Here is a 14,576-nt window from a genome sequence, read left to right on the forward strand (position 1 = left end):
TCCGTTTGCTCCGACTTGAGAGTCATCTCTGGGCTGGCCGGTCCAAATAGCACTAGTACAAAACTGAACGAATAAATTAGCAAAGAATATAGGACTGGCTGGCTCACGAATCCTTTCGTTCCTCCAACATTTCATACTCCGCGAGGCAAGAGAAGTAACCAAATCCCGACGAGCCTGTCTCCTACAACACCTCCGGTGCAGCGTACACGGACCGCAATGGCTACTCCGCAACCGCAAGCGACGCCGTTACAATGCTACGTGTCACCCGACCCGACGCTGCGACGCGACAGGGGCGGCAGCTCCGTCAGAAACCGAGTCTCGGTGTGTCCTGCCGCCCAAGCAGCCTCTTCCCCGTGCTTCGTGCGGCCTCCGCTCGCCGGGCTCCATAAGTAGCCGGCGAGGCACGCATCAGCGACATATCGATCACCAGCGAGAGGCATCAAAGGACACACAGTGCGACAGCTTGCGAACGGTAGGAGAAGTGAGGATGGAAGGGTACCTGTTGGGGAGGACCAAGAGGAGGGATCACCTGCTGCTCATGGACAGCGCCGGCGCAGTGCAGTCGCCGCAGACGCCGGTGGAGCCCATGGAGTTCCTGTCGCGGTCGTGGAGCGTCTCCGCCTCGGACCTATCCAAGGTGCTGGCGGTCGGCGGCGGGAGGCGGAGCTCCAACTTCGTCGTCGATCGCCTCTCCGGGATGCTCATGCCGGAGACGCTCGCGCTCGCCGCCGCTTCCGGCGCCGGCAGCCCCAAAAAGCGTGTAAGATCACAAGCGAATGCCAAGTGCTCTGCTCACGTAGTACTTGTACAGTAGAGTTGAGTAAAATAAGCTGACATGTATCACAATTTGCGTCGCAGACTTGCAGGAGCAGGAGCGCCATCTCCGCGCATCATCACACGATCGGCAGGTGGTTCCACCACAAGGACGGGGGCAGCAGGGTGGACAAGGCCCGTGCCGAGCGGGCGCGCGTCCATGCGGCGGTCTCCGTGGCCAGCGTGGCCGCCGCGGTCGCTGCCCTCGCGGCGGGAGCCGCGAACCCGGAGGACGGAGAGGACGCTAAGATGGACGCCGCGCTGGCATCCGCCACCCAGCTTCTGGCCTCGCACTGCATCGAGTTTGCCGAGCTCGCCGGGGCAGACCACGACCAGGTGGCCTCCGCCGTCGAGGGCGCCGTCGACGTCCGGAGCCCCGGCGATCTCATGACCCTCACCGCCGCCGCTGCCACAGGTGAGCAAACACGCACGCCGTACTATCTCTACATATGAGATTGTTTGTTACGCGTGCCGGGGTGTGACATTGCTAAACGGCGGCAGCTCTACGAGGAGCCACGGCGCTGAGGCAGAGAGAGCAGCGGGAGGCGAGGAGCAAAGCGGCGGTGGCGCCCTCCGAGAAGGCCGGCAGCTGCGGCGCGGACATATGGTGCAAGGAAGGGACGCTCCTCAAGCGCAGCCGGAAAGGCGCGCTGCGCTGGAAGCGAGTGTCCGTGTACATCAACAAGAGGTCGCAGGTGATCGTGAAGCTCAAGAGCAAGCACATCGGCGGCGCCTTCTCCAAGAAGAAGAGGAGCGTCGTGTACGGCGTGCACGACGACATGCCGGCGTGGCCGCCGGGGCACGAGCCCTGCGGCATGCCGGACTCTGCCACGGCGGCGCCGGAGAAGCGCCACTTCGGGCTGAGGACGGTGCAGGGCCTGGTCGAGTTCGAGTGCGAGAGCAGGATGCATAAGCAGGAGTGGGTGGAGTCGGTGAAGAACCTGCTCCGGCAGGCGGCCGGCGGCACTGCTCAGCTCGAGCAGTCCTTCGAGTCGCTCAGGCTTAGCGCCTCGTAAAATCTGAAGTTTGTTTGTATATGTTTTTTTCTAGCCTGCAGCTGCTCCTCGGCAGCCCGTTTGTTTTAGCACAGGGAGCGACCGAGGTGTCAGTCCACGTGGAAGAATAAAATGTGCAGACCTTTACGAATTACGAGTTCCATGTGTAAATATAAGGTGCAACAATAATCGGTACATAGACCTGTACGAGTACCATGCAGATGTTGATGTACAAAAAGTTGCTGTGATGTTGATTTTGTATTAAAATATTCCTTAGTTATTTTTGGTATAAATAATGAATATGTTTTCATTTTTAAGACTTATCCATGCGATTTTAGATCAGTTGAGCCTTGAGTCAGTTGGATCTCCAAAGCTCTCTCGCCCCATTGTGAACCGAATGTCAATCATCGACATTAGCTTGTTCAGCCAAATATGTCTTTTTCCTTTTTTGTCGTCCGGCGCACACTGACTTGGCACCTGATAATTGACATTTGGTTTAGAGTGTCTAACAAAGTGACATGGAAAGTTCATGTCAGAATTCTAATGATCGCGTCGAGGTGATGCCGGAGTTGGCAACATCTGATTCATGCCCACGGATGTCATGGATCTTGGTGCACATGACCAATGATGACATCCAACCCATGGACAATGTGTAGGAGGTTAGCAAGATCTAGATGTGTAGATGTAGTAGCGGAGCTTGACGAAGTTGTGTGGAGCAGGGGCAAACACACAAAAAATTAGAATATAAGAATTTTGCACACATGTGCCATTTGTGTGTGTGTGGGGGGGGGGGCTGAGATGCACCAAGCTCCACCGTTGAGTATGAGTGCAAGTAACTGGAATTTTTCTCACTGAGCATGATGTAGTCCTATGGTGTTTGATGTAGATTGAACAACGAAATTCATCCTCCACGATGCAAGATTTGAGCTCTTCTTCATCTGATCAGATTCTCATCGTTGATGTGGTCTTGCGGGCGCGAGTGTTCGGCCAGGGGAGCTCCGACACGATAAGGATGTTCTCATGTTCGGTTGTGTGCTTGCATGGGTCTAGGAGTCTCTTTTAGTTGCCGCTAACTAAGAGAACCCAGTCTCGTTGCCGCTGGCTAGGACAACCCCATTTTCATTGCTACCAGCAAGGGCATGGCAATGGTGTTCCAATTTCGTATTTTGGAGTCATAGATATAAGATTTTACAAAATAATTATTATTTTAAATCATCTCAATAAACCTTCAATCTTTACATTACACTAGATGACCCGTCGCTCCAATCATGAAAGCCCACTTTAAACCAAGCACTAAATTATTTTGCAAGTCTGCTTTTTCCTGACATAATTTATGAGTAGCGGTCGATTTTATTCCTGAGAGGCTAATTATTGATAACATCATATGTGCTTACGAATGCTAGCACTTTATGAAGAACAGCCAAGACAAATAGCTTATGTGCATTAAAGCTAGGCATGATGAATGGTTATGATAGATTAGAGTGTTACTATCTCCAAGTTATTATGAGCAAGTTGGGGTTTGCGCCAGCATGGATTGACACAATTATGGATATGGTTAAGTATGTATCCTTCTCAGTTCTTTTCAATGGAGAGAAACTTGAACAATTTAACCCACGAGAGGCATTCGCTAGGGACACCCAATTTTCCTTTTTTTTCTTAATTGCAGTAGAGGGTCTTTTGTGCCTTTTAAAATTTAGTTTTCAGTCATCAGTGCTTGGTGGTATTAAGGTGGCCCCCACAACTCCTGCTATTAACCATCTTTTGTTTGCAGATCGCAACCTGCTGCTATTCAAGGCAAGTGCTGAGGGAGCAAATGTCAGGTCAAACTTGTTGAATACATATTGTAATGCTTCGGGACAATGGGTGAACAATGAGAAGTCGTCTATATTTTTTAGTAGAGGGTGTCCACAACCTTTATGTGAAATAGTGAAGGTGGCTCTGAATGTGCAAAATGAGTCTCTAAATGACAGATATTTGGGCGTGCCTACAGATGTTGGACACTCAAAGAATGAGACATTTAAATACCTAGGCATCGTGTGTGGGAAAAGTTTAAATGTTGGATGGAGAAGCTCCTTACGGTAGATGGTAAGGAGGTTTTGATCAAGTCAGTGGCACAGTCTATACCTGCCTACTCCATGGTATGCTTTAGGCTACCCAGGGGTTTACGCGAGAGCGTAACCTCTATCATACGATAGTTCTGGTGGGGGAGTAAGCAGGGAAGGAGAAAACCGGTTTGTGTTTCATGGGATGTAATGAAGCGCCTGAAGCATCTAGGAGGACTTGGCTTTCGAGACATGGAAATTTTAACTTGTCTTTGCATCCAAACAGGCGTGGATACTGTTGCACCATCCCCAATCTCTCAGCGCTAAAATCCTGAAGGTCGTATATTATCCTAGTTGTTCTTTACTTGAGGCGGAGCTGGGGTAGCACCCTTCCCAGATCTAGAGGGCAATCCTTGACGGTAGACACATCCTTTTGCAGAGAATCATTAGAAGGATTGGCACTAGCGAGACTACAAGGATTTGGGCCGATAACTGGTTACCGAGGCGGAATTTCATGCACCCTCTTACATCTATGGTGGCTACCCCTCCTGTCCTCCTTTCAGAGCTTATTGATGCCTTCTAGTCATCCTGGCGAGAGGATTGTTAGGGCATTTCCTTACTTTGTGTTTTGGATGATGATGACAACCCTTTGTTGGTCTAATCTTGTGCTAAGTCCTTCAGGTTCTCGGTGTTTAGGCTTTCATCAGATAGCTACTCTCTCTGGAAGGAAAAGATCGAAGACGGTGTTTTCTACGCTTTTTATCTCTTTGGTAGTAGGGAACCCGTACTATCAAGAGGGAATCCACATTGGGAGGAGTTGGGGGGATCTTTTCGTGTACACTTGCCTCACCCCTCTCTTACCTTCCTTAGTTGTGAGAGAGAGCATTTCCCTTCTTGTCTTACTGCTTGCTATGGTTTCCCAGCGGTTGTACCGCTCTCTGGAGCGGTTGTACCACTGGTTCTTGGCGCTTATCAGTCTTGATCGATCTGTTGTACCGCTGCTTCCGGGCGGTGGTACCGCCACCATGCTCAGCGAAGACTGCGGCAGTTGTTCCGCCCAAGTACTGGTCAAGCTCCTGTTTTGGTGCGGTACTCGGGCGGTGGTGGCCCGGTTGGTCCGGTCGTACCGGTACCACCGGTACCCTGAGCGGTTCTACCGCTCAGGACTTAGCCGCCCAAGCGCTCAAGGCCAAGCGGTCTTGTAAATAGCCATCTTCATAAGGACTTCTTTAGAAATGGCTTCATCATTGAGAATGTTCATCATTCCATCTTGAGAAAGACTCCTCCAAAAACCCTATGGGAAAAATATGAGGATGATAGTAGTTGGTATGTTGTTAAAACTCCTTTAAACCCAGTGGGAAAAATAAGGAGAAAATGGTACAACATATAATGATTATTGTCTCTTGATAACTCGTATGAGAAAACCTTTGAGGAAGGAGAAAACTCATTGGTGAGTTCAGAGAAAAAATAATATGTCTTGAGTACTTTCTTTAAAAACCTCGATAGGGAAAATAGAAAGTATGACATATGACCTTTGAGAAGATATTGCCTCATTAAAAACCATTATGGGAAATTTTGAGAGAAACTCATAAAGGAAAAGAGTGCGATTTGATATGCCATTGAAAACTCCTTTAAAACCCAGTGGGAAAATATATAAGGAGAAAATGATATGGCATATACTGACACTTGTGTTTATACCGTCTTGTTAAAAACCTTTTATGAGAAACCATTAGGGAAAAACTCATGAAGGAAAAAAGAGTACAATATATGCAATCTAATGATTGTTAATGGGTTATACTTTGGGAGATTACTCCCCCTGAACTTTGCAAATCTGGAGGATGTGCCCGACCAATTCCCTTGACATGATCATAACATTAGGAATAATCCGTTGGATTTTCTAGTATTTTGTTTGCAAATTGTTTCCTCAATTTCTATAATTCATGAGGATAAGTGATTTTCGAGCAATGTGCTTCATGATCTTGCTCTTCAGATAACCTACAGGTATTGAGTAACACAAGTGGTAGAATCTTGATAAAATCAAGTTATGCGATTCTGATGAATCTCAACAATATTATTTTGAGTATGATTAATCATTCTACTATGCCAGACATATTTTGCAATTTTTTTTGATAAAGCAATTATGTCAGAATGATAAGTGGAAATAGTCATTAGAGTCTATTTAGATGAATTCCGTCAAAAGACTATTCCAGTGAATTCAGTCATTGATATGGCATTATTGGGATCAAATAAAGAGCCAATACCATTACATCATATCATGGTCATATCTTGATTTTCCTGATGGAATTGTCCAAAATTTATTGTGATCTTGAGATATAAGTTGATATTTCTTATATCGACCATATACTTTTTATTGGGGGTTGCACTCTGAACAAAGATAGCAAATATAGTGTCAGGCATGATGTAGTTTGCAATGATATGAGTGCATTGACATTGGTGAGATAGAACTTTAGGTCCTGATATCACTTCATTATCACCCCTAGGTATGAATGAATTTGTACCCTATCATGGGTACTATGACCATATTACATGTCTTTTATTGGTATGATATATCCACATTGAACTTCTCATATATGTCTTGGATATATGTAGACTGATATGTATTCTTGAGAGAATACTCAAGTTGTAAGCTTAAGCTAAATTTGGTTGAATCCAAATTTTCCGTCTTGAGATGATTATGTGTATGTTTAGGTCTTGTATAGACATTGATGATGAGGTCATCAATATACACTGAGGTGATGAAAGGAAATCAAATATGGGATTCCTTTATTAAACATGTAATTAATCATCATTATTCGAGTAATCCTTTTGAAGAAGGAACTCATTTAGTCGGTAGTACCATATGATTTCCAACTATTTCAAGTCATAGAGTGACTTATGAAGTTTTACACAAAAATTGTTGCGGTTTTGTTTTGGATTCGAAAGTATAAACCCTTCAGGGACTTCAATAGAGATTTCCGAAATAAGTGATTCATATGAGTATGTAGCCACTTCATCCATCAACTGCATGGATAATATTATTATTTTTATTGCCAATGAAATTTAGTATCAAAAACATAATTCCACTCATACCAAGTGGGTATGTTACATCGTAATCGATGTTAGGTCTCTGCGTGAACCCTTTTTCTACAAGCCTCGCTTTCTCACCACCTCATTTACTTTGTATATGAATGAGAAGTTTTTAGTATTCCATATGGAAGATACTTATGAGGAGTAGGTATTACTGCGGTAAATACTACTCATTTCCAGAGCGAGTACTATTCTTCATTACTTGCTTCCTTCTATGTGAACCAATATGAGTGCAAGAGGCACTCTACCATGGATTTTGGTTCAGGGCCCAAAAAGTTTTAGCAATTTGAGAAGAAATATATGTAGACAAATGTAGTCTTTAGTTTATATGATTCTGATGGAATCATTGAAGTTTGTGGATAATATATTTATTCCTTTTTAACTCCTTGTGATTTCCTACAACAAATGGAGTCAAGGTGTTTCGATGTCCCGGCACCAAAACATTTGTGCACATTTATGTCGGGCTTTGGATGATGAGCATCCAGTGAGGTGTCTCTCAACTTGATGTTGAATTACATTTACTGGTTGAGGATTTGATTTCCTCTGTTTCCGCGGAAGCATATGAGAAGTTATATCTCGTTTTGTCAGATTTTCTCCCCCTCTTTCTATCATTTGGGGAGAAGAGTGGTTTATCAGGTACCTCCACTCTTTCTGACACTTTACTGCAGGAATATAGAATTTAGTGACACCTTGTCATCAGTAAATGTATGTGGCAAATTTGCAATGTGTTGCAAATATATGATTCTCTAAACTTCTAGTTCAGATTCTTTGAGTACGTGGATATAAGGATTTAATGTCAATAACATTTCTAATTTATTTCTCGGCATTCTTTGTGGTACTTATCTCCCCCTAATGCCGGAAAATATCCTTATTGCTGATGCAATCAGCATACGGGCTATGAATAATTTTGATTGACGGATAAATTCTTATTCCTCACATAGATCCCTAATTTTTTATGAGTGCCCATTGATGTACGCTGGAGTGGTGATATCGGTATCTAACCGAATTATCGCAGATGGGAAATACTTTGTTGATTTCCACGTAGTTGCACCAGTCCTGTACCGCTCGACTACCGCACTAAGGGGTGACTCTCTACTGTTTCTATGCGGTGGTTGAGCGGTGGTTGGGCGGTTGGTCCAATTATTCACATAAACTGGTACCACTGCCTGGTCACCCGGTTGTACAGCCTGGTAGGGTTCTGCAGGTAAACCGTGAGTCCCGGTTGTACCGGGACAAGGAGCGGTTGTACCGGGACAAGGAGCGGTTGTACCGCTGTAGTACAGGAAACGCAGTAACGGTTGGATTTTTATGGTTGCTATATAAGGGTGGTTCTTCTACCTACCACACTTACCTCTTACCTCTCTCACTCCACCATTAATGCTACTCAAGCTCTCTTGCCCGATCTCTCTCTCTCTCTCACTAGCCACTCAAACTTGTTGATTTGCTAGGGATTGAAGGAGGAGACCTAGATCCACACTTCCACCAAAGGATATTTGCTTCCCCCATACTTTCTTGTGTGGATTTTGTTACTCTTGGGTGCTTGAGCACCCTAGACGGTTGAGGTCACCTCGGAGCCACATTCCATTGTGGTGAAGCTCTGCGGTTTCGTTGGGAGCCTCCAATTAAGTTGTGGAGAGAGCCCCAACCTTGTTTGTAAAGGTCTGGTTGCCGCCTCCAAGGGCACCAATAGTGGAATCACGGCATCTCGCATTGTGTGAGGGCGTGAGGAGAATACGGTGGCCCTAGTGGCTTCTTGGGAAGCATTGTGCCTCCACACTGCTCCAACGGAGACGTACTTCCCTTCAAAAGGAAGGAACTTCGGTAACACATCCTCGTCTTCACCGACTCCACTCTTGGTTATTTCGTGCCTTTACTTGTGCAAGCTTATTTGTGTTTTATCCCTTGCTTGCTTGTGTGCTTGTTGTTATTGCATCATATAGGTTGCTCACCTAGTTGCACATCTAGACAACCTACTTTGATGCAAAGTTTAAATTGGTAAAGAAAAGCTAAAAATTGTTAGTTGCCTATTCACCCCCCCTCCTCTAGTCAACTATATCGATCCTTTTAATTGGTATCAGAGCTTCGTCTCTTTACTAAGGACTTTGTCATCCGAAGAGTATGGTTGACACCGTAGACGGTGTGGAGGAGCACTCCGGTGTGAATCCGATCTCGTCTACGGGCGATGGGGGAACCGCAGTCTCTCGTGAGGAATTCAATGTGGCTTTGGACACATTGAAAACCTCCATGACGACTGAGGTTGAAAGCATGTTTAATAAATTCCTAGAAGGGCTTAAACTATCCACCACACCGTTGAAAGTGGGTGATCCCACCAACAAGGTTACGGATGCTAACTCCGACAAGGGGGGGAGCTACTAGTGAAAAGGCTCCTTCTTGTAGTGATAAAAATGGCACCGGCATCTTTGCCCATGTGGAACCTCCACTTGTTTATGGTGGACTGATTCCTTCCACTCATTTGAATCATGCCGGTCCTCCCCCTAAGATTGTGAAAAATGAGGACTTTGATTCTTGGGTCTATCATTTTAAGCGTCATTTAAATCATGTGAATACTAATCTTTGGAGAATCATTGAAGAAGGTTTCTATCCGCATGACCGAAGCAACTTCACTCCCAGAGAAGCCGCGGATAATCAATTCAATGAGAATGCTCTCTTCATCATCCAAGATGCAATTCCACCCGAAGATCTTCCTCACCTCCGGCCCTTCGCCATGGCCAAAGATGCATGGCACCAAGTTGTTTCCCTCTACAGGGGAAGCGCAAGCATTCAACGCTCCAACTATGAAGTGGTGCAAGATGAAGCCGATGAGTTTGCAATGAAAGAAGATGAAGAACCTCGTGAGCTTTATCGGAGAGTAACCAAACTCGCGGTCTCACTCCGAGATCATGGGAGCAAGGACACGGATGACAATTGGATCAAGCACAAATTCCTCAAGGCAATGATGCCTTACCACAAGGCCATGTCCTCCGTCATTCGTCAAAGGCTGGACTTACACACCTTGTCCTCAAGTGAAGTGTTGGATGAGTTTGTGGCTATGAGCATCTTGGACAAAACCGCCGACAATGCGGTGATACGCTCTCAAATAGCAAAGAAGCCCAACCTTGCATTAAAATCAAGGTTAGGGTGGAAGAAGAGGACAAAGAGGAAGAAGAGGAGAGCAACCCCGAAGATACAAAGTATGCCTATCATGAACACATGGCTCTTGCTTCAAGGCAATTTTGGAGCAAGAAGAACTCAAGGCCCAACTTCAACAAAAACAACTCAAGTGGCGCGAAGGTCAAGCAACGTATGACGACTTGCTATAGTTGTGGCAATGTGAGTCATTTTGTTGCGGAATGCCCTTATGAGAAGAGGGAAGACAATGGTGGCAAGCTCATCGGAAAGGACAAAGCCAAGTCTTTCTCTAGCAAGAGCAACTTCACCAAGAAGACTCCTCCCAAGGCGTTGGTGGTACAAGAAGAGTACAATGAGGATGATGATGATGATGAAGATGGTGATGAAGGAAATATGCCCTAGAGGCAATAATAAAGTTATTATTTATTTCCTTATAATCATGATAAATGTTTATTATTCATGCTAGAATTGTATTTACCGGAAACATAATACATGTGTGAATACATAGACAAACAAAGTGTCACTAGTATGCCTCTACTTGACTAGCTCGTTAATCAAAGAAGGTTATGTTTCCTAACCATGAACAATGAGTTTTTATTTGATTAACGAGGTCACATCATTAGTAGAATGATCTGATTGACATGACCCATTCCATTAGCTTAGCACCCGATCGTTTAGTATGTTGCTATTGCTTTCTTCATGACTTATACATGTTCCTATGACTATGAGATTATGCAACTCCCGTTTACCGGAGGAACACTTTGGGTACTACCAAACGTCACAACGTAACTGGGTGATTATAAAGGAGTACTACAGGTGTCTCCAATGGTCGATGTTGGGTTGGCGTATTTCGAGATTAGGATTTGTCACTCCGATTGTCGGAGAGGTATCTCTGGGCCCTCTTGGTAATACACATCACATAAGCCTTGCAAGCATTACAACTAATATGTTAGTTGTGAGATGATGTATTACGGAACGAGTAAAGAGACTTGCCAGTAACAAGATTGAACTAGGTATTGGATACCGACGATCGAATCTCGGGCAAGTAACATACCGATGACAAAAGGAACAACGTATGTTGTTATGCGGTCTGACCGATAAAGATCTTCGTAGAATATGTAGGATCCAATATGGGCATCCAGGTCCCGCTATTGGTTATTGACCGGAGACGTGTCTCGGTCATGTCTACATTGTTCTCGAACCCGTAGGGTCCGCACGCTTAAGGTTACGATGACAGTTATATTATGAGTTTATGCATTTTGATGTACCGAAGGTTGTTCGGAGTCCCGGATGTGATCACGGACATGACGAGGAGTCTCGAAATGGTCGAGACATAAAGATTGATATATTGGAAGCCTATGTTTGGACATCGGAAGTGTTCCGGGTGAAATCGGGATTTTACCGGGTTACCGGGAGGTTACCGGAACCCCCCGGGAACCATATGGGCCATCATGGGCCTTAGTGGAAAGGAGAAAGGGGCAGCCCAAGGGGGCTGCGCGCCTCCCCCCTTCCCCTAGTCCTATTAGGACTAGGAGAGGTGGCCGGCCACCCCTCTCCCTCTTTCCCCCTTGGGAATCCTAGTTGGAATAGGATTGGGGGGGGGAGTCCTACTCCCGGTAGGAGTAGGACTCCTCCTGCGCCCTCCTCCCTGGACGGCGCCCCTCTCCCCCCTTGGCTCCTTTATATACTGAGGTAGAGGCACCCCAAAACACACAAGTTGACACAAGTTGATCCACGTGATCAATTCCTTAGCCGTGTGCGGTGCCCCCTGCCACCATATTCCTCGATAATACTGTAGCGGAGTTTAGGCGAAGCCCTGCTGCTGTAGTTCATCAAGATCGTCACCACACCGTCGTGCTGACGAAACTCTTCCCCGACACTTTGCTGGATCAGAGTCCGGGATCGTCATCGAGCTGAACGTGTGCTCGAACTCGGAGGTGCCGTAGTTTCGGTGCTTGATCGGTTGGATCGAGAAGACGTACGACTACTTCCTCTACGTCGTATCATCGCTTCCGCAGTCGGTTTGCGTTGGGTACGTAGACAATACTCTCCCCTCGTTGCTTTGCATCACATGATCTTGCGTGTGCGTAGGAATTTTTTTGAAATTACTACGAAACCCAACAGTGGTATCAGAGCCTAGGTTATTGATGTTGATGTTATTTGCACGAGTAGAACACAAGTGAGTTGTGGACGATACAAGTCATACTGCCTACCAGCATGTCATATTTTAGTTCAGCGGTATTGTTGGACGAGACGACCCAGACCAACCTTACGCGTACGCTTACGCGAGACCGGTTCCCTCGACGTGCTTTGCACAGAGATGGCTTGCGGGCGACTGTCTCTCCAACTTTAGTTGAACCAAGTATGGCTACGCCCGGTCCTTGCGAAGGTTAAAACGGAGTCTATTTGACAAACTATCGTTGTGGTTTTGATGCGTAGGTGAGATTGGTTCTTACTTAAGCCCGTAGCAGCCACGTAAAACAAGCAACAACAAAGTAGAGGACGTCTAACTTGTTTTTGCAGGGCATGTTGTGATGTGATATGGTCAAAGCATGATGCTGAATTTTATTGTATGAGATGATCATGTTTTGTAACCGAGTTATCGGCAACTGGCAGGAGCCATATGGTTGTCGCTTTATTGTATGCAATGCAATCGCGATGTAATGCTTTACTTTATTACTAAACAGTAGTGATAGTCGTGGAAGCATAAGATTGGCGAGACGACAACGATGCTACGATGAAGATCAAGGTGTCGCGCCGGTGACGATGGTGATCATGAAGGTGCTTCGGAGATGGAGATCACAAGCACAAGATGATGATGACCATATCATATCACTTATATTGATTGCATGTGATGTTTATCTTTTTATGCATCTTATCTTGCTTTGATTGACGGTAGCATTATAAGATGATCTCTCACTAAATTATCAAGGAGTGTTCTCCCTGAGTATGCACCGTTGCCAAAGTTCGTCGTGCCCAGACACCACGTGATGATCGGGTGTGATAAGCTCTACGTCCATCTACAACGGGTGCAAGCCAGTTTTGCACACGCAGAATACTCAGGTTAAACTTGACGAGCCTAGCATATGCAGATATGGCCTCGGAACACGGAGACCGAAAGGTCGAGCGTGAATCATATAGTAGATATGATCAACATAACGATGTTCACCATTGAAAACTACTCCATCTCACGTGATGATCGGTCATGGTTTAGTTGATTTGGATCACGTAATCACTTAGAGGATTAGAGGGATGTCTATCTAAGTGGGAGTTCTTAAATAATATGATTAATTGAACTTAAATTTATCATGAACTTAGTACCTAATAGTATCTTGCTTGTTTATGTTGATTGTAGATAGATGGCTCGTGTTGTTGTTCCGTTGAATTTTAATGCGTTCCTTGAGAAAGCAAAGTTGAAAGATGATGGTAGCAATTACACGGACTGGGTCCGTAACTTGAGGATTATCCTCATTGTTGCACAGAAAAATTACATCCTGGAAGCACCGCTGGGTGCCAGGCCTGCTACTGGAGCAACACCAGATGTTATGAACGTCTGGCAGAGCAAAGCTGATGACTACTCGATAGTTCAGTGTGCCATGCTTTACGGCTTAGAATCGGGACTTCAACGACGTTTTGAACGTCATGGAGCATATGAGATGTTCCAGGAGTTGAAGTTAATATTTCAAGCAAATGCCCAAATTGAGAGATATGAAGTCTCCAATAAGTTCTATAGCTGCAAGATGGAGGAGAACAGTTCTGTCAGTGAGCATATACTCAAAATGTCTGGGTATAATAATCACTTGATTCAATTGGGAGTTAATCTTCCGGATGATTGCGTCATTGACAGAATTCTCCAATCACTGCCACCAAGCTACAAGAGCTTCGTGATGAACTATAATATGCAAGGGATGAACAAGACTATTCCCGAGCTCTTCGCAATGCTGAAAGCTGCGGAGGTAGAAATCAAGAAGGAGCATCAAGTGTTGATGGTTAACAAGACCACTAGTTTCAAGAAAAAGGGCAAAGGAAAGAAAAAGGGGAACTTCAAGAAGAACGGCAAGCAAGTTGCTGCTCAAGAGAAAAAACCCAAGTCTGGACCTAACCCTGAAACTGAGTGCTTCTACTGCAAGCAGACTGGTCACTGGAAGCGGAACTGCCCCAAGTATTTGGCGGATAAGAAGGATGGCAAGGTGAACAAAGGTATATGTGATATACATGTTATTGATGTGTACCTTACTAGAGCTCGCAGTAGCACCTGGGTATTTGATACTGGTTCTGTTGCTAATATTTGCAACTCGAAACAGGGACAACAGAATAAGCGGGCACTGGCAAAGGACGAGGTGACGATGCGCGTGGGAAACGGTTCCAAAGTCGATGTGATCGCAGTCGGCACGCTACCTCTACATCTACCTTCGGGATTAATATTAGACCTAAATAATTGTTATTTGGTGCCAGCGTTGAGCATGAACATTATATCTGGATCTTGTTTAATGCGAGACGGTTATTCATT

At 45.4% G+C, this 14,576-nt stretch overlaps 1 protein-coding gene across 1 annotated transcript; it reads left to right on the forward strand.

Annotated features, from left to right (window-relative positions):
• Positions 1-397: 397 nt before the first annotated feature.
• Positions 398-1,829, forward strand: LOC123130766 (VAN3-binding protein-like). Its single transcript, XM_044550580.1, has 3 exons — positions 398-760; positions 859-1,228; positions 1,315-1,829. The coding sequence occupies exons 1-3, from the start codon at positions 488-490 to the stop codon at positions 1,827-1,829; spliced, it is 1,158 nt and encodes a 385-aa protein (XP_044406515.1). The 5' UTR covers positions 398-487.
• The last annotated feature ends 12,747 nt before the right edge of the window (positions 1,830-14,576 follow it).

The sequence above is a fragment of the Triticum aestivum genome, chromosome 6A (genome assembly GCF_018294505.1).
Source record: "Triticum aestivum cultivar Chinese Spring chromosome 6A, IWGSC CS RefSeq v2.1, whole genome shotgun sequence".
Classification (NCBI taxonomy): domain Eukaryota; kingdom Viridiplantae; phylum Streptophyta; class Magnoliopsida; order Poales; family Poaceae; genus Triticum; species Triticum aestivum.

Coding starts and splice junctions, on each gene's coding strand:
- LOC123130766 (XM_044550580.1), top strand. CDS start 488: ATGGAAGGGTACCTGTTGGGGAGGACCAAGAGGAGGGATCACCTGCTG. Junction 761..858: donor CCGGCAGCCCCAAAAAGCGT/GTAAGATCACAA, acceptor TTTGCGTCGCAG/ACTTGCAGGAGCAGGAGCGC. Junction 1,229..1,314: donor CACCGCCGCCGCTGCCACAG/GTGAGCAAACAC, acceptor AAACGGCGGCAG/CTCTACGAGGAGCCACGGCG.